Source organism: Schistocerca serialis, chromosome 5 (genome assembly GCF_023864345.2).
Source record: "Schistocerca serialis cubense isolate TAMUIC-IGC-003099 chromosome 5, iqSchSeri2.2, whole genome shotgun sequence".
Classification (NCBI taxonomy): Eukaryota; Metazoa; Arthropoda; class Insecta; order Orthoptera; family Acrididae; genus Schistocerca; species Schistocerca serialis.
The window spans coordinates 810,492,144-810,518,656 of NC_064642.1; the positions used below are offsets into that span (position 1 = coordinate 810,492,144).

The 26,513-nt window shown below is 40.3% G+C and overlaps 1 protein-coding gene across 1 annotated transcript; it reads right to left on the reverse strand.

Moving 5' to 3' along the window:
- Positions 1-3,266: 3,266 nt before the first annotated feature.
- LOC126482241 (proline-rich protein 2-like) lies at positions 3,267-26,246 on the reverse strand. The gene is made up of 4 exons (XM_050106220.1): positions 26,186-26,246; positions 25,911-26,032; positions 24,034-24,327; positions 3,267-3,350 (listed from the first exon to the last, which is right to left on the reverse strand). Exons 1-4 carry the CDS (start codon positions 26,244-26,246, stop codon positions 3,267-3,269), a joined length of 561 nt encoding a protein of 186 aa, XP_049962177.1.
- Between the last annotated feature and the right edge of the window lie 267 nt (positions 26,247-26,513).

Genomic DNA, 26,513 nt, shown 5'->3' on the forward strand with positions numbered 1-26,513 from the left:
TATTTTAATTTAATATTTTGAGTATTACATTCTCTTTACTTGCTCTCTGCCTACATACATGAAATGAATAAGCCAAGAGTGCCCCTTTTTAGGGCTATTTTTTGTTATGTCAAATTCATCTCTCTCCCACTCTATTGCCACCCATCAGCCTCGGCCAAAAATGTGCAAAATACCTCTCTCTCTCTCTCTCTCTCTCTCTCTCTCTCTCTCTCTCTCTCTCTCTCTCTCTCTCTCACACACACACACACACACACACACACACACACACACACACATAGGCAAATTACAAATTGGAAAGTCTCTCATGACCAAATAAGAAAACAGGGCAGTAGGATAATTTGTAGTTTCTAAATGGTGTTTATATATAGAAATTGGTCTGTATGCTGCATTTATTTGATGGAGTACATGTTTTTCCTCATGCTGTATGTAGAATAAGAAACAATATGACATTTAATTTCTGTTGGACAAAACGTGTTTATTTCTTGTCTGAATCCTGGGCTACAGCAATGAACTTTGTCCACAGATTGTTCTTCCTTCATGTAATGGAGGAAAAATGCAACTGTGGACACTGCATCATGTAATTTCCCCATGCATCCTCCACAGCCTGACTAAACACAGCTTTGTTAGAGGCCATCTGATCTCGACTGTCGGTCATTTGTCCCAATCAGTGGTACCTAACAATAGCAAGACCGTGCACTCAATTTGCTTACTAAATCACAATCTGTCTTACATCGCTGCACCCTTCAGTAAGAGTGATAGATTTGGTGAGTGGGAAGTAACTATACTGCCACTCATCTCAGACATTTCATACTTGCAGAACTGCAGTGCGAAAGGAGGGAGGTAGGGTGGGTGGGAGGGAGGTAGGAGGGAAGTCAGTATGGAACTGATGTAGCAGAAAATCAGTTTGTAAAGTAAGCACCACTTGGTGTTAGGCTCATACTCACCCAGTTTATGGACTGCAGTTGTTCTTGTTGTTGTTATTGTCAGTCCGAATGGGGTTTGATGCAGTTCTCCACTCTGGTCTACCTTGTGCAAGCATCCTTGGCTCTCTGTAACCATTATTAAATTCATTATCATGTGTTTAAATCTGGTAGGAGGCATACAGTAATGATTGTAACACAGTACCACATGGAATGACTTCAGTGCAGTCACCACCAGCAACTTCTGTGCAAATGACTGGTCAGAGAATTCTGTACTGCCTTCACAGAGTGAATAAAAGTACTTGTTCTCAAAGGTGCTGCAGTGCTGGAATTTAAGCCGCATCCTGTTAGCAACTGACACAAGCTGAGTGGACCAAAATCCATTTAGTTCACTTTCAGAGGACTAATTCCAGACCACTGCTGTAGCCCCTCAATGAGCTATGGACATTTGTGGACGTGTTTAGTCAGATGTTTTTACCTATTTTTCCACTTTTTGTTTCCATTTTAATTTCTTGTATTTCCTTTGTTTTGACTGCCATTGGGACCCTAGTTGTTGGGCTGCCCCAGTCCAATTATGCTCTTACTCAAGTCACTACTCGACAAAAAATTCTTATTTGCAGTTTCCTCTTTATTGGATGTGTTCACATTAGTCACATTGTGTTGCTGCTGTCATAATATCAGCTTCCATCCCTGTTAGCCATGACCACAGAGATATGCATGGCCAAAATACAAAGTTGCTTCAAAATTGTCCACAGCAACTGCTCTAACAGCTTCCCAATTAAATGCTCGAATATACCAAAATGGGATAATGATGCATTGCCTGTAGTTCTGTCAAACTGTGCTCTTACAGATTACTTTAAAGACTACAGTTTTGAAATTTCCTTTCCCCTCCAAGTGATGTAGGACTTGCCTTATGCATGTCAAGGAATCCAAATTTACACTGCAGTTGGATTTTGTGTAGATGTTACATTAGTTTCTTGTAAAAGTTGTAACAGCAGTCCCTGACAGGAATGCCTGATGTTAAGTCATCAGTACTGAGTACCACACTTGTTGATGATAGTTTTGTTGGCTAAGCTGTGTATCCAAATTGGCATATAGTTCCTTTAGTTGCTGGATATAAAATTTTCCAATTGTTTAAACTCCCACACCTTTATGCTGGTTCTTCATGCTGTCATTGTTGCTCTCTGCAGTGTTGCTATGAACATGTGCTAGGCTGTTACAGTATTTGTGATTTATGATGCCATATATCATTGCTACCAATGTCACATAGTACACTTCAAGACACCTACACTATCTTCTTTGTAAATTAGATATACTTTTCTGCATATCACCTTAACACTGTCCACAGTATGAAGTGGCTTCCACCTAGTCATTCACTATGAAACACACAAGTCTCACTTGTTCTGTGTGTACAGGTACAAATCAGTGAGGCTGATACACTGATGCCAGTTGCCACTGATGCATTTTTACAGGAGAATGCCATCAATAGCGATTTGGATGCCTACAGTGCTATATTTCAATCACATTGCAGTCTGCTGTAGCAGTGTGAACAACAAGAGCTATTCAGTGTAGTTTGGGGGCTAACTGAGCATGTGCTAATAAACACAAAATACATAGAAAATAACTAGCCAAACCCTAACCAACAATGTACCTTGAACGAACTGCTTGCATCTGTAAGAAGCTCCCTAACAGGGTAGTGTGACTCAATTGAAATGAAAACTTATGTGCTGGCCATGCATGTTAAGTATCTGTGGGCATACCCTCGACACATTAAACCTCCTTACCTCTGGGGCAGCTATTAGCATGTTGGAATCCAAAATATGAACTTTGATGAAGAATTACTCTAACACAACAACACTCTGGAACAGGTTAGTACACCCCTAAATAGACAAAGCTCATAAAATCATAATGTATTGTTGAGGCCAGTGTCCTCCAGTTTTGTAGGTATGCAGTCATTACAGTACTTGCAGATAGTTTAAAGTGTTTCGATCAGGATTCTCGGTATTCATGTGGCCTTTATGGCTTCCTATCAACATCACACTACTAATACAAAAGAAAGTGAGTCACATAGTTGTAAGCTGCCACAACTCTGCTACACTACATGGCATGTCATTTGCGACGTGTACTACGTGAACTGCTGTGGCTCAACACTTTGGGATCTGCTGGTTCTCAGTAACTTGAAATCCAATGGAGACACTATCAGAATTGTACATGACATAATTTCTCTATCTCGTAACTGTGACAGTCTGTAATTTTATAATGGTCTGTTATTCCTTTCCCCTTTCATGAGGGGTGTTCATTCCAGCAAACAAAGCTGTACCATTATTTCGGTCACTGGCAGTGTCCTTACACCAGCCTCCAAACACCAATGTTGCCTTGCTTTTTGTGGGCACCTTTGTCCTTCTCTGTGACAGTGGCTGTATATGGCAGCTGTAATGAATTCAGACAATTAAAATTAAAATATTTTGTGGTTCTTCACTTGGATCATTATGCAGTTTTCATCAATCTCACTTTTATAAAATTCCACATGTATGTACATGCCACAGCACCTGATTCCTTATCTCCATCACTATTTTAATTTAGCAACTTCTTGACATTAAAATGAGCATGTGCAGTGAGAAGACAACCACTGCCACATATGAAGATGTTTGATTTACACTCAAATTCTGTTGATGTAAAGTTATTCAGCTTCTTAATATTTTTGCAGATGCCGCAGAAGTTGAGGATGGAGGAGCTGTTGGCAGGTGAGATATTTGCTTTCTTCAGTAGCTTAATTACACATTAAAATTACGACTTTAATATTTTATTATGTGGTACTTTATTTTTCATCTTTTTCTTTGACATTAATATTCCATTGGTGGTGTGCTAAATAATTTTTGTGAAACAGTTTTTAAAAACTCTATACTATAACTTAACACTGGATGTTAATTATGTCATACATAATTCATACTGAAAATTGGCGGTGTTATTGTAACTACGAAAGATTGGTTACAAATGTGCAGTTGCATTGAAAATGTGTACTGTGGTAAATTGTGAGGGAAATGTGGTCAAAGAGAAAAAAGACAAATTTTTAAGTACCAAATTGACATTTAGAACTTTGTCATTGTAATGTTAAGCAAACATTACAAATAGGCACACTACGATAAGTAGTAATGAATTTTGCCACCTGACTGATGTGTGAAATAGCCTGATCCATCTGGGTGCCACAGTTACTCTCAATCCCCCGCCTGCCAAGAGTGTTGTTGACTACCCGGTGACAACATGCTACTGAGTACAAGGTGGCTGACTTGTTGGTGGCTTCACAACTTGTGTACTGCATTCTCGAGACCCATCTCATACTCCTCTCGCCCCCTCTACTCCCATACCAGCTTCCCTAATTTGAAAATTTTGGAGTTCCCCTTAACTTAAGTTTCACAATCCTTCCCTCAGTACTAGCCACCCCTACACTGCCCTTTCCCATGCCTAGCTCTGTACCTGTACCTGTACCTGTACCTCCTATGTTACACCCTCTGCCACCCCATCCCCTCTATGACATTTGCATTAAATCTGTCCATCACAACTCCTCACGCAGTTGGCCTGCAGGTTTATGCCAATTTATCTGGTTGGCAGAGGGACAGAACGCAACAATGTAATTCCTGGCTTAGCCTTTTACTGCTTATTTCCAGATTAACCCTTTCATGGCCAATCGAACGTCTTAGGCTGATGCATAACACTGTAGTGTTTCCTACAAGTTAAAACAACTCAGACTATACATACTGGAGACTTAAATCATCATAAATAATATAATTTGTTTCGCTGTTCACTTCAGTCTGTTGGGATAACTTTCTGGATCCACAACTGTAGAAATCATGTGGTTTTGTAGCAAAGAGCCATGTTCAAAGTGTATTTTCACTCCAAAGGAAGTATGTCAAGATCATTGAACAGAGAGCAGAGAAGATGAAATCTGAGGGTGCAAGATCAGATGAAAAGGGTGGGTGCAAAATGACTTCTCAGCCCAGTTGTTCTATAGTGTTTGTTGAGAGTCTAGCAGAATGCTGGTGACTGTTACTGTGGAATAGCACCACTTCACACAGTCTTCCTGGATGTTTTTCTGGAACTATATCTGCAAGATGTCTGTTGTTGACAAAAAATACCAACAGGAAAGTTTCACCTCATGCAAGCAACTCGTAGTACACCACATGGTCACCTACATCTACATCTACATGATTACTCTGCAATTCACATTTAAGTGCTTGGCAAAGGGTTTATCCAACCACAATCATACTGTCTCTCTACCATTCCACTCCTGAACAGCGCATGGCAAAAACGAACACCTAAACCTTTCTGTTGGAGCTCTGATTTCTCTTATTTTATTTTGATGATCATTCCTACCTATGTAGATTGGTCTCAACAAAATATTTTCGCTTTCAGAAGAGAAAGTTGGTGATTGAAAATTCATAAATAGATCTCGCCGCAATGAAAAACGTCTTTGTTTTAATGACTTCCATCCCAACTCGCATATCATATCTGCTATACTCTCTCCCCTATTACGTGATAATACAAAACGAGCTGCCCTTTTTTGCACCCTTTCGATGTCCTCCGTCAATCCCACCTGGTAAGGCTCCCACACCCCGCAGCAATATTCTAACACCGGACCTCTGCACAATATCCATAACATTATCTTGTGTGGATGCTCAAATGTCTATGTGGCACTGCTGCTCTGTTTGGACTAAAGCATTCCTTTCCGTTCTTTCTCTTACATTAGCATAAAAACAAAATTTCTAGTCATCAGTAACAATACAGGTTAGAAATGGTCAGTGGTATTCACCCACTAATCAAGAACAAGCAAGAGGGTAATGTACATACGGCCAACCACTGATTTATATGGTTTGGCATGTGGTACCCATATGATTTATTGTTGAACCTTCTCCTTTGTATTCAAATGCTGCACAGTGACGGAATGGTCATACTTCATCACATTTTCTGGTTCTTGAGTTCAATGATGTGCACCATCGTGGATTAATGCATCCAGATGATCTTCATCAAATGTTGAAGGTCTTTCTGAAAATGGAGGGTCAATAATGTCAAAACAATCATCCTTTAAATTATAAAATCTTTCCTTGCCATGCTCTGTCCCATGGCATTATCCCCATACATGGTGAAAACATTACCATTGAAACCACATATTCATAAACTCCACTGTTCTCATTTTGCCGACTTAGCCATTTTAAATTAAAATGTAGCAGTGCTTTGTGTCAACATAATATTCATAGAATGACAATTTACCTAAAAGAATGTGTCAACATTAAGTGAGAACAAGGTAATGTACTTCGTAAAAATGGTGGAAAAGACAACTGTATCCTTTGATCCCTAGGCATATGAACTTGTCTTAGATCACATGTAATGCCCCCAACAACACAAAACACAATGATGGGAAAGGCTGACTTAAAGCATACATTGTGTGCTCACTCTTACATTATTGGTATCGGCTGCATAAGTAACAATAACACAGTGCACAGTGTTCACTTAAGATGTCTCTCTGTTTTTGCTCCCAACATTTAATGTTCTAATGATGTACCAACATCATAATGCATTGATGGTGGGTGGTTTAAATAAAAAATATGTACAAATGAAATGAGTTTCGTGACAAGGCTGAAGATATATCGGTACATAGGACACTGCATAGAACTGTATGGAACATTGTAGATGTAACTGTAGATGTGCTCCAAGGAAGTGTGTGGGGCCCTTGATATTGATGTTTTATATTAATGACATCACAGACATTCTTCTTCTTTTTGTTTTTCTGTTTGGGGTATCTAATGACCACATACTAATTTCAATGCTTCCTCCTTTGTTCTTCTTCCAGGTTTCCTTCGTCTTCACTATCTATCCTTTTTTCTTCCTCAGACCATTCTGACCCAGTCTTCCTCTTCTTCTTCCTGCCTTGGAATGCTTCCATTTGCAACACTTTCTTCTTGAAATCCTATCATTCTGCTGGGTCTTTTTCTTGTATTTCTTTCCAAATCTTTCCTAACTACTTGAATCTGTCCTGTTGTTGACATCTTGTCCCAAAGATGCTTAACAATCTGCTCATGGATTTCCTAGCAGCCTGAGTATTTTTCAAATGATTCTTAATTCTAGGACTTGAAGTTTGTATAACTCATAATTCAACATTAAACATTCACTTGCATAGAGACATTCTGGTTTTACTACTGTGCTGTAGTGCTGTGTTTTCAAATTTTTAGACACACACACCTTGTTGTAAATGTTCATGTTTATATCATATGCTTTCTCCATTTTACATACTATTTTGTCTACAGCTAATATTTTTGAAGCCATTGCCTTGAATCTTTCCTCCCAAATATTTAAATTTATAAACCCTCTTTATCAGTTCATTACCTGTTACTAGGATTTCTGGGTCATTTTTTTATGTTTGCCCTAAAACATTTTTCCTACAGAAACTTTTAAAGCTGCTTTGTTAGGTATTCCTTCTAAGAGGTTGATTTGTATTTCTGAATTTGTTATATTTTTATAAAGAATGGCATAATCATTTGCAAATACTAGACACTGAATTTCAGTATCTCTTTTTCCTGAAGTCTCCAGTCTCATTGTGACAGCTTGTGTTATTTGCCTTTTGTTTCAATTATCTTACTATTTCCTCTAAGATGCAGTTGAGGTGGCGTGGAAACATGTTGTCACCCTGCATTTCACCTGTTATTTTGAGTGCCTTAGGTGTTTCACACCAAAACTTTATTTATGCTTCAGTGTGTGGGTGTTTCACGAATAAGGTTTGCTAGTTTAGTGTAATGCCAAGTTCTCTAGTCACTTTACCCACTGTTTATCTGTCAATCAAATGCTTTTCTAAAACCTGTAAATGTTAAAACTATGTCTTAAAATTCGTATGGACTAAAAGTTGAAATTCTGTTCTGAGCCAGATTCGATCTTTCTAAATCCACTCTGATATTCTCCCAAATGGCTGTCAAGTGTTACTTCTACCTTGTTTAGTAATATTGTTAAAAATATAATACAGCCCACTGGCAACAGATACATACCTGTGCAATTATTTAGATAATGCCTATGACTTTTTTGTGCACAGGATGGATAGGAGCCACTTTCCAGTCTTCTGGAATCTTTTCAGTTTCCCATATTTCTTCAGACATAATCTGAAGGTTAGTTGTCATTTCTGCTTGACACCAGTTATGGTTGACATGATTTTATTTCTTCTCCACTGGCTTTGTTGTTTTTCAGGGTTTTTGTTTGTTTGTTTGTTTGTTTGCTGTAGGTGGTAGATCTGCTTCCATGTTTTCATCAAATATCTGGAAATTCTAGCTAACACTTCAGTTATCTACAGTTCAAGAATTGATCAAAGTACTTTCTTAGTAATTTACATGTGTGGTTATTGCTTAGACCTATTTTACCATTTTCGTCTCTGATGTAAATACATTGGAGCATGATATCACTTCTTGAATAAAACCATGACTGTATGTATGAGAGCATTTTTTCTGCTGTAGTACACAGTGATTCTTTTTTATCACTAATTACGATACTCGTGTCATCTGCAAATAGTAGAATTTTGGCTGGGCTGTCTGGAGCCTGTATGTCATTGATATAAACTAGAAATAACAATGGGCCCAGAATGCTGCCCTGAGAAACAACTATTTAAATTTGTTTTGGTTCAGATATGGGTTTAAAATTGTGAAGATTCTTGGATGACCTCAGCTCAACAACTTGTGATCTGTTTTGCAGATAGGATTCAAACCAATTTTTAACGGTACCCCTGATGCATATTGCTTCAAGTTTCCCTAGTAATATTACATTGTTCACAGTATTGAAGGCTTTGGCTAAATCTAGATTAATTCCAACAACCTGTTTATTTGACTCAAAATTTCTTACTATTGCTGTGCGATATGGCTGTTTCTGTACTGTGCCATGTTGACTGTTATTTATTAGTTTATGTTTTTCTAGATATTTTGTAACCCTGATTTTCATAAATTCCTCAAGTATTTTGGAGAAGTATGGGAGAAGAGATATAGGTTGGTAATTTTCTATTTTATGTCTGTCACCATTTTTGAGTAGAGGTATCACTTTAGAGATTTTATTTTATCCGGAAATATCTCTTCACTAAGGGACAAGTTTGCTATGTGCACTATAGGTTCGACAACACGTGGAACAATTTTTTAATTATTGATACAGGTACATCATCCAAACCAGAGGACAATTTGGATTTCAAGCATTTAATGACTTTTAGAACTTAATGCTCGTCTGATGGGATTGCCATCATGCTGGTATTTACCATTGGAGACATCACTGTTAATTGTTGCTTAAAGTAAGGGGAATATTAACAAAATAATTGTTTACATTGTTTGCCATGGCGTTTTTTCTATGGGGATACTTTCATTATTTTTAAGATGGATTTCCTGTTCTTTAGTTTGACCCAAATTTTTTTTCTTTTTTTTTTTTACCTCATCATTCTGGACTTGTTACTAGCCTGCCTTATTAATCTATCATTACTTAATAATTTTGCTTTTGATATTACTTTGCGGTAAGTCTGTTTGTATGTTCTCACATACTCAACAAACTGCTGATCATGACATGTTTTTAACTTAAAACTTAGTAATATCATGGTTTCACTTGATGTTTTAATTCCGGATGTACTCCAGGTCCCTTTGGATCCAGATGATCTGTAACTCAAAAGCTTTTTTGGGAAGCACATTTCAAAGTATGCCATAAAAGTGGAAGCAAATGTATTGTAAGCATCTTTTGTGTTTGTTTGTGCCAAGACCTCTGGCCAAACTGCATTTTTAACATTATTTTTGAACTGATTACAATTTTCAGTAGAGAAAAATCGTTTGTACTCCTTTTTATTTTCCCCTCCTTGGGAGTTGCAGTGAGATTAAAGGTTAGTGCATTATGATCTGATAATCCTATATTCACATTTGTAACTGCAACTTCATGTGTGACCACATTTGAGAAGATGTTATTTATTAGGCTTTCACTGGAATCTGTTGTTCTAGTGGGAGCTGATACGTGGGGAAACAAGTTGAAGCTTTTAGTATGTCTAAAAACAAGTATTTTACTGAACTCTGGACCAGTTGATTAATATTAAAGTCACCACAAAGAATTATGGCAGAGTTCTCATTTGAGAAAAATGTCTGGCATTTCTTCCAAATTCTTAAGAGAGACTTCAGTATCTCCAGATGGTGATCTGCAAATTGCTGCAACAATTACTTTCTTTTCTATGATTAATGGTTTAGCCTCATATCTTATCTTAAATTTAAGCTTGGGATTTAGATAAATGCATACACCACCACCTTTGACATTTTGCCTATAGTACTGACTGGCAAGTTTATAATATGTGTGACCAAAAGGACTTAAACTATATCTGTACATTGTATAAGGCTCAGTCACAACTTCTGTGCATGTCTATGACAGGTGGTGTGGGCAGCCTATCAAGTTAGGCTGTGGTCTCCTGATCTCACATTTTGTGCTCGCTTACTCAGTTGTGCAGGACTCTGACACTTGTCTCACTCCTCTGTCAACACAGCTTCCCTTTCATGTCGTTTGTCCCCTAACACTGCAGTCAGGTGTCATGTGGTGTAATTATTTAATACAATGATGTATTATATTCTGTACCTTATCTTCTATACTTCTTCTCAAACTCTGTTATAATTACTTTAAAATTCAAAATTGATGCCTTTGACACATCACATTTAAATAAATAACTTACTATGTCACTTTTGACTTAACAAATTATTTATTCCCTTCATCATCACACTCGTGAACTACACTAAAAGATCACCTTCATTCAGTATAAAAGAGACACTCACAATAATTTTGAAGGTTCCTCTTCTGTGTCTCACAACATACATCAGTTGTTGAAATAACTCCTTCGGCAGCCTATTGCTTTACAGGACAGTGTGGTGACCCCACAGAATACTTATTTTAACACATGTAGTTTGGCACCCAAAGCTGCTGCGATAGCTATACAGTGCTGAAGGTGCATATTGTCCCCTGATGTAAGTCACCACACACAAAATAGAAATAACACTAATGAACAATATCTGTACATTTATGTTTGACATGTTGTTTTCTATTGCTCTTTTCATAATGTGTACACAAAACTTCTTTCAAAATGGCATTCATTGATAAGAAGTCATTGATATGTGCATCTCTCCTCTGGAGTGGTACGTACAAGCACAGTCTGTGAACATGGCGCCCAGTGAACACAGTCCAAAGTTTTTTAAAATTTTTTTTTCCTATATGCCATGAATGTGGATTTCTTTTTGTAACTATGGCTTCAGAGATTGGTTATAGCCTCAGTACATCATTGTCCATGATAAAATACGCAAATTTACCCTCAATTGCAGCCATTATTTAAGAGCATGTCACTAAAGTGAACATAAAGTGCTTGAAAGATGTTTTCCTCTCTGTGTGTACAATAGTATCCAGTGCAGAACCACAGCGGCTGCGGACACCCAAGCCTGGAACCAGTACTGGGGCTGAGGACATACGTGCAGTGAAGTCACCTGGTGAGTAAGAGTAAATTTACACGTAATTGCAGCCTTAACTAAAGCAGTACATAAAGTACTTAAAAGACGTTTTACTCTCTGTGTGTACAATAGTATCCAGTGCAGAACAGCAGCAGCTACGGTCACCAGAGGCTGGACCCAGTACTGCAGGTGCAGCGAAGTCACCTGGTGAGTAAGAGTAAGAGCCCACTGTGGCAGGCTTACATTCCTGCTCTGTACACTAGAGAATCAAATGTATCTGGACACCTATTAGTGGACATTAAGATTTTGTGTTCTCCTTTGAGGACTTGAACTCTTCTGGGGACACTTTGACATTTCGAAATCTCTGTAGGTGGATGCCAGCCCATTCTTCCTTGATAGCTGATACCAGACAAGGTAGAAATATTGGACGCAGGGTATGGAGTGAAAATGCCATTTATGACTAATCCCTAAGACGATCCATCGCTTTCAGGTTGGAACATCGGCAGGCAAGCCTTCTTCAGGAATGCCACTGGTTATAAGCCTTTGCCTAACAATGCTGATCCATGAGAGGTGCAAGTGTTGAGCTGATCAAATCGGTCGTTGTCTGTGAACTGTTCCTCTGCTGTGTATAGTTCACAATACTGTCAAATATGTACTTACCCTTCTGCATTTATCATATCCTGAAGTACAATAAGGTGGTGGTGGTGGTGGTGGTGGTTAGTGTTTAACGTCCCGTCGACAACGAGGTCATTAGAGACGGAGCGCAAGCTCGGGTTAGGGAAGGATTGGGAAGGAAATCGGCCGTGCCCTTTCAAAGGAACCATCCCAGCATTTGCCTGAAACGATTTAGGGAAATCACGGAAAACCTAAATCAGGATGGCCGGAGACGGGATTGAACCGCTGTCCTCCCGAATGCGAGTCCAGTGTGCTAGCCACTGCGCCACCTCGCTCGGTACAATAAGGGGAAAACAAGTTAAAGAGGAGAAATTGCATATTGTTACACTGCCTGCTCTGCACTGCATTGTTGGCAGTAGAGTTAATGGCGGATAATGTTCACTGAGTAGTCACTCTATTCAAATTCTTCCGTCAGATACCCACGGAGTATAGCACTGTTTGTCACTCCAAATCTCGTTTCCACTCATCCACTCAACAGGAGTCATGGGTTTTTATGCTACAGTCAGTGTGACTTTATGTTGAACAGAAATGTTGTTTCCAGAAGCTGCTCAGCCACTGTAACCAGTTTTTCTAACTCCCTGTACACAGCCATTTCCTTAGCGGGCTCCTAGCTGCACCTCAAAACTGAAGAGTGACTGCAGCAGCTAACTGCAAGCTGGTTTTTACTATTTCCTACCACAATGATAGAAGCACTTGTCCATCAGCATACTGTGTGTGCCTGGACTTCATGTAGCATTGGTTGTTCCTTCACATTTTCACTTAACTGTCACATCGCTGACAGCTGACTTGGGCAAGTTTGGAAGGGCTGAAATTCATCCCTGTGTTAATTATTCAGGTGTAATGCAAAGAAAAGTCCATGTTCAGTGTACTCAGATCCCTGACTGATGAATTCTGCTTACAAAACAGTATTACCTGCCACTTCCTATAATATATATGACGGCAGTATCTGTTGCCGAAAGAACAATTGCCATGGATAACCATGCAGCTTTGCTAGAAATGAAATGATGATTAAATGGATGGAGCGTCTGCCATGTAAGCAGAAGATCCCGGGTTCGAGTACCGGTCGGGGCACACATTTTCAACATTTCCCCAATGAAGTACATCACCGCCTGTTTGCAGCTAGGGTGTCCATTTATCATTTCACTTCCTATAACAGTAGCTCCACCTCTCATTGAATTAAAATGCTCAGTTGCCCATTACATAAGGGTGCCCATGTATTTTGATTGGATAGTGGGTTTATAGTTCTTATCTATGTGATTTCTGCAACCCCTTAGTCAGTCCACCATACACAATTTAATTAGAATCCAGAAATTACAATATATTTTATTATATTTATGTTTTTGAATATTGAGGACTTTGATTTGGGGCGAGTATTTACTGACTTACAGAAATACAAAGTTTACCTATATAGCTGTGGAAATATGTGTGCTGAGAATTACAGGGAGGGAAAAGGAAACAGAAAAATGGACAGGGAACAGGCAGGAGTAGGAGACGTAGTGGGGAGGTAGTGGAGATGAGTGACAAATGTAGTGATGGGGTGAGTGACAGATAGGATAAGACAATTACATGCTCCTATCCTAGAGAGGTGAGTGGGGGGAACATTGAGGTGACAGTCTGGTGAGAGGCATTGAGTGGATATCAGGCTACATGGACTACAAGCTGCAATGCCTGTAGCTTGAGACCAGAATACCAGGAGAAGCCAGGGAAGAGGCTTAATCAAACAGTGGGACTCCAATGAATGAATGAATGAATGATGTGAGTAGAAGAAACTGAGGATGATTTGTATTTCAAAACTGAACCTTTTTGTACACCCTATTAGGGTAGTAACTTAAATGGAAATATTGGGGTGTGAATCTAGTTTATAAATGGTCATAGCTGATGCGTTCAGCACTACCATAAGTTATTTGATACTAACATTTTCAGGGACTCCCTTAACCTTTCTGTGGTCAATCAGACATAAAGGTCCTGCCAAAATGTTTGTTTCAGAATCTGCACAACCATAGGAATGTTCCATTTCATTGTGTACTGTAATCTGTTGTTCAGTTTATGTACAATTAGAACCCCGAAGCTGACAGGTGATGCTAGAATGTGTTTTTTTCTTTGTTGGTACAGAAGTGAGTACAGTATGTTTTGTAGAAGGAGCTTCCTATCTTTGGCTTAATTGTGGATGGCAAAGACAGTGTAGATATTATTTATCTTTGTTACATTATTTGCTACGTATATACTATTTGACATCTATTTTCACTGATAACTCATTCTTAAAGAAAACTGATGTCTGTGTCTTGTAACTAAAATTAATGCATGTCTTTATTAATGAAAATCATATAAAAATCGTGACTGTAGTTGGAAATCTACCACCACAAATGTACAGATACTGTTCTTTTGATGTACTGTTTTTCTTCTTTCTCATGAGATAGTGTACTGGAGACATTTGTTTTCTTTTCCTTATTTTGTCTTGAATGTCTCAATAGTTTCTTGGAATTAATTGTTTACAATTATTTATGGAGCTGTCTTTTGAATTACGGGGAGGGTGGTTATGAAGAATACAGTCAGCAGAAATAAGGTTTCTATGATCTACTTTATAACATATGAAAGCTGATCACCTCTGAAATGAAGGTGCTGGGAGTGTATAGTAGAGTGAAAACAACTGAAGCATGTGGGATGAATGTGTCAATGCTTTTGGAGAGAATGGCTGATAATACAGTATCACTTCCTGTTCACTAGATTTGTCTCTGGTGCCAGTACCTTTGTTCATAAAATATTTCCCATCAAGACTTTCACTACAGTTTGATCCCAGACCAATCTGTTCATCTTTCTGCCTCACCTCTCTACAGGGAGTCCAGCAGGGAGCTGCCTTGCCCCATCTGCCACCCACACTCGTGGTCATATGTCCCACCTAATGTGGATGATCCATGCACAAGGAGAGAGATGTGCTCAGGTAGCCATGAACATTAGAACTTCATTGGAACACAGAAGGCACATGATAATGTTGGGCAAGTGAAACAGCTTCCTAGTGCAAGCAACATAAAAATACTCCTGATATGCTGTAAGGTTGTCACTAATATGAGCTAAGCTGAGCACTGCAAGCTGCACTGATGATGTCCTAGATTCCAATGTTGCTGTGCTCAGAGGAAAAGTCTTGACTGTAACAGCAGCCAAAAGTATGAACTGTCATCCCCATGGAGGAGATGGCAGTGTCAACCATGAGGCACACACCTGGATGAAAAATACAGAAATTGGGCCAAGACATCAGTAAGGAGGGATGATGATGTGGAATGGTGCAGGCAGAAAGATACCAGGATGAAAGAAAGAAGTGGCACAAGGCATTTGAACACGGAGCAAAACCATTCAAACACTATGCAGAAGCACTTGAACACAGAGATGAAGGCTACCTAATGGATCACAAGACACTGGTAAAAAGCTTCCAGACACAAAAAAGGAATTATAAAAGCACTAGAAGAGAGATGTTCCTGAGTGGACAAGAGGAAGAGTGTTTCATTGTGGCACAGATGGTACATGCCAACATGAAGCAAATGAAACAACTTTCTGATGAAGGCAAGGAAGAGAATGCCCTGATGCATGAAAAGATTGCCACTAATATGAAAACTATTCTTGAAGCTTCCAGTTGAGCACTCTGTCTGTAACAACTGACAAACACTGCTGTAGGTAGCACTGGCAATGCCAATATTGTGGGCCGCATTCTTATTAATATAGTCATGCATTCCAAAGTAGATAGTTGATGTCGAGTCTGGAACTTGGGTTGGCTGGTGAGCCACTGTACATTCCCCTACAAAGGCTATGTAGCGGAGAAATACTGTTAAGTTGTCCAGTGTCGCATGGCTCCAGGGTGGAAACCGTGCAGTGTCTGTCATTGGCAAGATCCGCTGCACTGAGGGTGAGTTTCAGTTTCAAGCCTGTTAAGATGCCAGCAACTGACATACCTCTGTTGTGTGGCATAAGGCAGGATTGTAAAGCACCAGCCAGATGCTACACAACCCACTTCCACCTCATTCCTACTATGTCTCCTAATCCATCCTGTTCCCATACGCATCAGATTTTCTTTCTGTCTCACCTCTACAAAATATCCACCTGAGAAATAATCTGCCTCACCTGCCACTCATTCTCCTCACTACTTGTACCCATCTGTAAGTAAAGAAAGGAGTGTTACATTGAATGTGTTTGATGTGGCATTATTACTGCACAAACAGCAAAAATGTGGTAAGTGATAAACATTTTTGCTATTACTTTCTGTGGGGTATCTGTGAGAGAAATTCATGATAATTTAAAATTATGGTGAAGTTTTCTGCAAAACACTAAGTGCTCTCATTGCCAAATACTGGATGAATATAATGTCGGTACATGAATGCAATTAGTGAAGGTGCATAAACAAGCTTACACACAGTTCCTAAATGTTAAATGTGACACTGTGTTAACTGTGTAACATAAGATTGTATATTTTATTAAGCAGATTTTAAAATTTGATCAATAATTATGTGAAATGATGACAATAAACATTTATTTGTCCCTGCCAGTCTTCAGATAGCAAGCGTGCAACCGGAATAAAGTTCTCGCTTTCTGGAACTCGATAATATTGATGGTTGTTTATAATTGAGTAGATTAGATGCTCAATTATACACTGATCCGTACTTTTTCTAAAAGATAGAAACAATTGATTCTGTTCTTTATCAGGTCATGTTGAAACACACTTAGTTTATCACTAGTTTGTTTTACTTGTGCAGATAAAGTATTTTTTATATTAACACGCAAATTCTTTTTTTGTCAATCAGGCCCTGCTGAGGAGGAAGGCACGCGCCCCATCGCTCAGGTGAGTGAAAGTAGTGGATGCACGTATGAGACTGGCAGAGCAAGTGTGATTTTCACCAGTAGCATATAAAGTTTGGTTCTGTGGCATGTAATGAACCCCACACTGCTTCCTGTCCTCCTCCCAGGGTGAGGACATATTTCATCAGCTCAGGGCTTTGAACCGTTAGAATACTTCCTCCTATTCTGAGCTACTCTGCACACTACCAACTTGCTTAATCAAATAAACTCCTTTATTAATATCCTATTCATCTCCATTTCAGTCTCATTGCATCTCTCATGGCAGTCTGTTTCCTGACATCACAAACTTTGCAACTTCTTTAGCACTGTTAACTGAAATGCTATCTCAAGTCTAAATTACTTGCTAAATGAACCAAAAAATATCTCAAAGACCACTCATATACTGGCTCTTAATTTAAAACAAGTAACTCTCTTTAATTATTAATGTCAAGTCATGTGTCATTGGTTAGTGTACAGAATCTTACTGACAGCTCGACTTCATCTTCGTTCTCCTGATGTAATGGCAGTTGTCATGATGCTGACAGATCTAGGGGGAAGGCACATTGCTGAACAAGAATGAGACAGCAAGGAATAAACCCATGGACTGGTTGTTTGTGTTGCCATCATCATTTGTGAAAGTGGCATGGCTGGACCATGTAAAATTTGGGGATTCGTGTGGATGCTGATAACCACGCCATTGAGTGCCCCCTAACCAGGTATCATCATCATCATCATGATTGAATAAAACACTGAAATCATCATGAACTGTGAAGAACGATAAACTAATTATCGTTATCCCACCCTGCAGATATGCTGCAGCAATCTCCACTAGATTTTGTGTGTTGTGGTTGGCAGGTGTTACTAGAGGAGGCCAAAATGCATGCGTTTTAACTCACGCAGGCTGGCGTGAGGTCTGGAACAGGACAAGGAAATTAGAATTTAGAAAAACTGACTTAACTGGTGGAATACTTAACTTTAATGGATTAATGATGAATGTCTGTCTTGATGGTACATGATTCACAATATCAATAGTAACTGTTTTTGGCCCCTTGCTAGGTCGTAGCAAATGAGGTAGCTGAAGGCTATGCTAAACTATCGTCTCGGCAAATGAGAGCGTATTTTGTCAGTGAACCATCACTACAAAGACGGTTGTACAGCTGGGGCGAGTGCTAGGAAGTCTCTCTAGACCTGCCGTGTGGTGGCGCTCGGTCTGCAATCACTGATAGTGGCGACACGCAGGTCCGACGTATACTACCGGACCGCGGCCGATTTAAAGGCTACCACCTAGCAAGTGTGGTGTCTGGTGGTGACACCACATTATGCACAACAGAGAAGGGTATAAAAGTTTAAAGACATCATTTGAATTAAAAAAAAAAATAATCACTTTGTGGTGGTGACCATTGTTCATCGGTACTATAGGCATTGTGAGATGTACACCTTTCCCAAAGCGATGTGTTACACCATAGTTGATACTCATTAAACATGACAATAAATATTCCTTAAAATCGACACTTATCACTTACTGTTGTCTAAAATGCTTACTGATTGCAGTTGGGAACTGAGATTTCTCCATTTTTGAGCAAATATCACAAACACAAATGACAGGTACTCGCAATTGCAAACACATTTCAAAGTACCTTTCTAGAATGATATCAGACTCATTCTCCTTCATACATTCATGGCCTATCCAACTTCCTAAACTCTTCTGAAAATACTCTCCTGCTTGTGAAATAACTACCAAGTAAACTACTTTGAGAGGTATACTTGTCATAGTGTTTGTTATGTTTGACACGTGTTGATTAGTAATTCAATAAAACTACCTTAGTGTACTTAAGCACGTGCATCACAAATTGTGCAGTGTGATTTCAAAGTAACTGTTTAGTTACTTTTGTCGTTAGGGATTTTCTTTCAGTAACATTAATATAGGTCTCTGGTACATTAAACAGAATTGAATGATCATTCTTGTGATCTTTCAGATCTTGCATTGACTTACTTGCCAGCTCCCATGACCATGGCAAACAGTCCTTTATCCAGTAAGTGGTTTCTTTTTCATACATCTTGTTGTTTAGGACCAATATGTGGCACAAATCTTAAAGGTCAGGAATGTGTCAGATAAAATAAAATGTTTAAGAAACCAAAAAAGAGGAGCCATAAGTTTATGTAAATGCAGTCAAGAATGTAACACAGGAATGGCCGCTGAGGTGCCACCTCTCCATTCCTTCCCTCCTCCTCTTTCCTAATCATGACATTATTCCAATGGAATATTAGTGGCCTTCAATCCAAAAAGATGACTTGCGGCTGCTCTTGGAATCGCAGCCTCTGCTAGTTCTCTGCCTGCAGGAAACAAAATTGCATCCTCCTGACTGATTTGAGCTTTTGTGTTTCTTCCCAGTCTGCTTTGACTCCCTCTCTCCAAAGATGGCATTCCATATCGTAGGAGGAGAGAGGGGAGTCATGCTGCTCATGTGGAAGGACGTTCAAAGTCAACCTTTCTCCCTGACTACCCAGCTTGAAGCTATTCCTGTCCGCGTTTTACATTCCTCTCCTGAACTTTTCCATATGTACTGTTTACATCCCTCAGTCATTCGGTGTCGTGGACAATCTTCATCCACCTTACTGGCCAACTCCCTAACCCCTTTCTGCTGCTCGTTGACTGTAATGCACACCATTCTCTTTGGAAATCTCCCAGAACCTGACAGAGAGGTGCCCTCTAGGCTGAACTTCTGTCACCTTAACCTCATTTGCCTTATCGTGGGAGTACCCATCTTCCTTTTATACCACATGCACTCCTACCCATATCTGGAAATCTCCTGCACTGCCCAATTTGCCCATCATCTCATCACTGTCTCTAGTATGTACTCGAGCAACCATTTACCATTTGCTATCCATTTTCTGACTCCTACGCCACATATATGCACACCCAAATGGCAACTTTCTAGGGATGACTCGAGATTTACTGTTCCCTGGCACCCTTTGAGTAACATAATTTCTCCAGTTGTGATGGCCAGGTAGAGTATCTTACAAATGCCATCATTACCACCACACAATATTCCATTCTCGCCCTTCATCTTTACTGTGCCATGTCCCAGTGCCTTGATTGACTGAGCTGTGTTGTGACTCAACTCACATGCAGAGATGTGTTCTCCATGTTTTTAACCATCATTCTATGATGGCAAACTGCATTCATTATGAACAGTTGCATGCACAGTGTCATTGCACCCTTCAGGATAGCAAAAATCTAGCTAGATTTCCTTAACTAGTTCTTCTAACAGTTCCACTATCTCATCTGTTGTATGGGCCCTGCAGGACCAAGATCCATTGGGCTGCTATTCTGCGGAGATTTCAAGCTCCACCCACTATCATTCTGCCTTCCTCCACCAGAAACAAGTGGAGGAAGCTTGGGAAGTACCCTTATTTTGACAGATTAGCGAGTGCTACAAGCTGCCTTTAGTATGAGGGGGCGAGAACTTGCTCTCACTTCCTATCGATCCTCCAACACAGTGCTGGACGATGTTTGCATTCAGATGTTGCTAAACCTTTCTTTTGTGGGCAAGCACTTGCTCTTTCTTATGTACAACTGCATCTGGGCAGAGGGCGCCGTTTGCCAGATGCCAGCATAAAGACACTGTCATTCCCATACCCATACCCAAGCCCAGTACGGAAAAATACCTTCCTTCTAGTTACTGCCCCATTTCTCCCACAAGCTGTGTTTGCAAACTGATGAAACATGTAATTCATGCCTGGCTGGTATAGTGACTAGAGTGTGGCAATTCACTGACCACTGTACTGTGCGGATTTTGATCTGGCCGTCCTGCAGCTGACCATCTCATCACTTTGTCAACGTGTGTCGCGAATGGTTTTCTGTGGATATATCAGACACTGCCAGTGTTTTTAAATTTGCAGAAAGCCTAAAACACCTTCTGAAGGATGGGTATTCTTGATCTCTCTACATGTGGCACTTCTGAGGTCACATGCCCCATGTCCTTCAGGTATTTTTAAAGTATTGATTTTTCAAGGGATGTTGGTACTGCCTTGTCAGACACCTTTACCAGGAAGTTGGTGTGCCTCAGGGTACTGATTTGAGTGTGACCCTCTTTGCTATTGCCTTTAACCTTATTATGTCCTGTCTCCTGCAGGTCATCTCCAGCAATCTACTGTTGCTCACCTCTACCCTGTTACCCTCCCACACCTTGTCCCAGCCTCCTCCTTACCCCCACGTGATTGCCTGTTTAATCATGTGCAACTGCTCGCAGCCTGGCTTCAGCTGCCAGAGAGTGTGATCACGTGTGTGAGAGTTGCATTTGCGTGAGTATGTGAGTGTATGTTATCTATATATAACAGAGGCCTTGTTCACTGAGAGCTCACTTTCTTACAGTTTTTTTTTTTTTTTTTTTTTTTGTCGTGCCTGTGTGCTTTCCATGGTATTGTTAAATTCATTTCTGAAGAATTGCGATGGCTCGAGGCATTGAGGTGCTGAGGTAGGGGTCAGTGTACACTCATCAGCAAACAAACAATTGTGCCTTATTAGACAAAAGCCAGGAAAGATCAGACCATTTGGTAATAGTGCCGTAAAAACCAGACCAGGGATTGATCTTGGGGAGATGAGTGTCATTGGTGTGGTAAATGTGAGGTGTCTGATACTCAGTATTCATGTATGCCCCATATGCTAGTGATCGCTTACTTAACTGCATAGGTTATGGACCTGACTCTCAGAAGGTTCAAATCACTGACATAAGCACACTCTTAGCCTTAGTATATTTATTGGCATTCAGATTCTAAGTGCTCACTGTCTACCATTCAAGCAACTAAGAATGGAAGACCAGTTTTACAAACAAGTTTTTTGTATTCCACTGCCACTCATATTCTTCATTTTGCAGCTTGAAAATATATCTCTGCATGATTTAGAATGAAGGTTAAGGCCTCAAAATTACCTGCTCTTCCCAAATCCATTCTCCATGGTGAAATGATAGAAGCATTGCACGGTAACCTGAAGGTGCAGAGTTCAAAGCTACACATTTCCATTTTTTAATTGTTTTTGCAAATTCACTAGAAAGAGAGACAGATTTTTTTGACATTTATGCAAATAATGGAATTGTGTGTCTGAGTAATGAAATAGCTGCTCTTGTTGTGTATGGGCTTCACTCTGTTTCAGATACATTTATTAAACTACCTGTAGCTAAAGTCATGAAAGTTATAATGTTTTATGATAGAGAAAATAACCAACAACAAAAGCAACATTTGAAGAGCTCTTCTTAAAAGACAGAATGAAACATGATACCTTGAACAGTTCATGATAAGAAATGTTACACACTACTATAACCACACTTAATACTTACCATCCTTAAATGTTTAAAGCAGTGGTTAAAATTTCCCAGAGTACTTTGACAAAGTGTGAACAAATAATGATGTACTTTTGCACCTACATACAGCCATTAAAGCTCTAATGAATGGGCATGCAGCATTATCAAATTAGTTATCAACATTACTGGGTCAGCTACTTGTCAGAGAATATTAACTATAATCTATTAAATCTATTATAAACTACCAGAAAAAAGAATGCCAACAATTAAAAGCTTCCAGATGCATTTGAACTCGGATGCTGGCATCTTAAGTACTCAATTATGTGCCTTTACTGATGTAGATGTAGAATGGGTGCCAAGTTTGATATAATTATTTGAACACAAACCAGACCTCATGGCAAAGAATAGAAACAGTAAAACGAATGATTCACAGTATCATCCAGTTGCAGGCCTAGGTAAGCCAAGTGTTGCAACAAAACATTTGATCATATTCCATCAGATCTCATCTGTCACATGTGCCAAACTATAACTTCACTTTCCATTACAGTGCTTGTGTATAGTCCAGCACAATATCAACATTGTGAAGTGCGCTTCCACAAACATTTCTACAGCAAAAAGAGATCAAATTTCTTCACGGGGTTTACAATACTATTCAGGTTTTCATCACACAATGTTTGTCTTGTACGGGAGTCCTAGTGTACTGCATATCGTGCTTGAAAACGGGAACAGGGAGAAGGGGAAGATAAGGAAGATGATGGCGAGGTGAGTTGCAGTCTTGTGTTAGACCATCATAGCAACAATAGTTGCGGGCACAGATCAGTGGAAGATGTCATGGAAGGCCTTAGAACATCACTGAGACCCTAATTACAAGTAACAGACATAAGAAAGAAATGAATACACCTTTGATTGTCGTTACCCATGCCCTGGCTCCAACTCAAACCATTAATGTTTGCTTGACTGTGATATTTCTGTGGTGCTGCTTGTGAGTGGATGACTGTAATTGGGGTATTGTCAGAGGTGTTAGTCATCAGAAATGGCATATTAGTCCAATGCTGATTTCTCTCTTGTCATGCTGATAAATGGCAAAAATGTTTAAGGAAATTTTGTTCAAATATGTGGCCTGTCCTCAGTGTAAGCTGTGCAAGGTTAAGCAAACGTCTGCAGTATGCAGATGATTTGGCTTTCCATCCATGCTTGTCACATATCTGGCAGAGTCGTGAATTTCTGTGTATCCTGTGTTGACATGACAAATATTAAGGGGTAGTAACGTGCATTTTTAAAGCTATACAAATTCACCCCAAGGGTGACTATGGGAGTGGAAGTTGCCTGAGTATTGGGAACTTTGGATAAAATATCAACCTGTGTGATTGATGAATCTTTGGAATGTCAGAAGTCTACCCCTACTGTAAACAGAATTTTAAAGAATTTTGTTGAAGGAGGCACTATCAGCAGAATGCCTGGCTCAAGACACTGAGCACACAGCAGGATAACACATACCTTGCCTGTAAGAGCCAACTAATCCCTCCCCTAGATACGAAGCAGTTGTAGTGAGTGACCAACTTCCCAGTTCCAATGATGCAGTTAGTTGAGGGCCAAGGAAAGGTGTACTGCACGCACAATGATCCACTATAAAACAGGAACTCAGTGAGGAAATGTTACACTGGCTGGCAGCCACAGAGCTACATCTGAATGCAATGTGAAAAAATGTATTTTTTCACAGATAAGTTGTCTTACCAAGACCAAACAGTAGTTTAGCAGCCGCGAGGGTCCAGACATAATGGCAAATAAGTGGTGACAACAGGTAGTACTAGCCGATTGCCAGTTTCCCGGGGGCGCCGGTTTCCCCGCCGGGGGCGCCGGTTTCCCCGCCGGGGGCGCCGGTTTCCCCGCCGGGGGCGCCGGTTTCCCCGCCGGGGGCGCCGGTTTCCCCGCCGGGGGCGCCGGTTTCCCCGCCGGGGGCGCCGGTTTCCCCGCCGGGGGCGCCGGTTTCCCCGCCGGGGGCGCCGGTTTCCCCGCCGGGGGCGCCGGTTTCCCCGCCGGGGGCGCCGGTTTCCCCGCCGGGGGCGCCGGTTTCCCCGCCGGGGGCGCCGGTTTCCCCGCCGGGGGCGCCGGTTTCCCCGCCGGGGGCGCCGGTTTCCCCGCCTCAGTAGCAGTCCGTATGCCCACATTTTTAAGAAAGTGGTGCTGCATTTAGTGTGAATGCTATATTGTGGAGGGGATCTCATGCTACAGGAAGAATATTCACTTGTGTATAGGTATGCTCATTCAACTGCAGCTGTCCAAGATATCCATTAATGTAATGGACTGGCTGTGAGAGACTGCTCACTTGAACACAATGGAAATTATGTGTGTGTAAGTAGCAGGAACACACAGAGAACTGGCTGTGAAACACACCATTTATGGCTGATGCTCTTTTGGACTGCTTTTTTTTGAAGCCTCGGTGGGGTTGCCTCTTCTGACAAATGGGTCCAATGCCTCACAGATTCATTGCCAGGGTGAATGACTGAAGTCAGAAATAATGGGGCATTCTGGATAAAATGTTATGGACTGAGATCATTTTACTTTCTTTCCTTGTTCTGCTGTGCAGTGTTCTGCCAGTGAGAGCCAGCACAAAATCTCTTGGTGACGGAAAAATATCAAAGATGAGAGAAGGAAATTTGAGCTAGTTCTAGTTGGCATTATCCTTGTACCTGAAATAAATTTATTTTAATTTAATATTTTGAGTATTACATTCTCTTTACTTGCTCTCTGCCTATATACATTAAATGAATAAATCAAGAGTGCCCCTTTTTAGGGCTATTTTTTGTCACACACACACACACACACACACACACACACACACACACACACACACACACACACACTCAGGCAAATTACAAATTGGAAAGTCTCTCATTACCAAATAAGAAAACAGGGCAGTGGGATAATTTGTAGTTTCTAAATCGTGTTTATATATAGAAATTGGTCTGTATGCTGCATTTATTTGATGGAGTACATGTGTTTCCTCATGCTGTATGTAGAATGAGAAACAATATGACATTTAATTTCTGTTGGACAAAACGTGTTTATTTCTTGTCTGAATCCTGGGCTACAGCAATGAACTTTGTCCACAGATTGTTCTTCCTTCATGTAATGGAGGAAAAATGCAACTGTGGACACTGCATCATGTAATTTCCCCATGCATCCTCCACAGCCTGACTAAACACAGCTTTTGTTAGAGGCCATCTGATCTCGACTGTCAGTCATTTGTCCCAATCAGTGGTACCTAACAATAGCAAGACCGTGCACTCAATTTGCTTACTAAATCACAATCTGTCTTACATCACTGCACCCTTCAGTAAGAGTGATAGATTTGGTGAGTGGGAAGTAACTATACTGCCACTCATCTCAGACATTTCATACTTGCAGAACTGCAGTGCGAAAGGAGGGAGGTAGGGTGGGTGGGAGGGAGGTAGGAGGGAAGTCAGTATGGAACTGATGTAGCAGAAAATCAGTTTGTAAAGTAAGCACCACTTGGTGTTAGGCTCATACTCACTCAGTTTATGGACTGCAGTTGTTCTTGTTCTTGTTCTTGTTGTTGTTGTCAGTCCGAATGGGGTTTGATGCAGTTCTCCACTCTGGTCTACCGTGTGCAAGCATCCTTGGCTCTCGGTAACCGTTATTAAATTCATTATCATGTGTTTAAATCTGGTAGGAGGCATATAGTAATGATTGTAACACAGTACCACATGGAATGACTTCAGTGCAGTCACCACCAGCAACTTCTGTGCAAATGACTGGTCAGAGAATTCTTTACTGCCTTCACAGAGTGAATAAAAGTACTTGTTTCTCATGAGGTACTGCAGTGCTGGAAGATAAGCCACATCCTGTTAGCAACTGACACAAGCTGAGTGGACCAAAATCCATTTAGTTCACTTTCAGAGGACTAATTCCAGACCACTGCTGTAGCCCCTCAATGAGCTATGGACATTTGTGGACGTGTTTAGTCAGATGTTTTTACCTATTTTACCACTTTTTGTTTCCATTTTAATTTCTTGTATTTCCTTTGTTTTGACTGCCATTGGGACCCTAGTTGTTGGGCTGCCCCAGTCCAATTATGCTCTTACTCAAGTCACTACTCGGCAAAAAATTCTTATTTGCAGTTTCCTCTTTATTGGATGTGTTCACATTAGTCACATTGTGTTGCTGCTGTCATAATATCAGCTTCCATCCCTGTTAGCCATGACCACAGAGATATGCATGGCCAAAATACAAAGTTGCTTCAAAATTGTCCACAGCAACTGCTCTAACAGCTTCCCAATTAAATGCTCGAATATACCAAAATGGGA

Coding starts and splice junctions, on each gene's coding strand:
- LOC126482241 (XM_050106220.1), bottom strand. CDS start 26,246: ATGGCAGTCAAAACAAAGGAAATACAAGAAATTAAAATGGAAACAAAA. Junction 26,033..26,185: donor AACAAAAAGTGGTAAAATAG/GTAAAAACATCT, acceptor CTTATCTTCCAG/CACTGCAGTACCTCATGAGA. Junction 3,351..24,033: donor CGGGGAAACCGGCGCCCCCG/GCGGGGAAACCG, acceptor AATTCATTACAG/CTGCCATATACAGCCACTGT.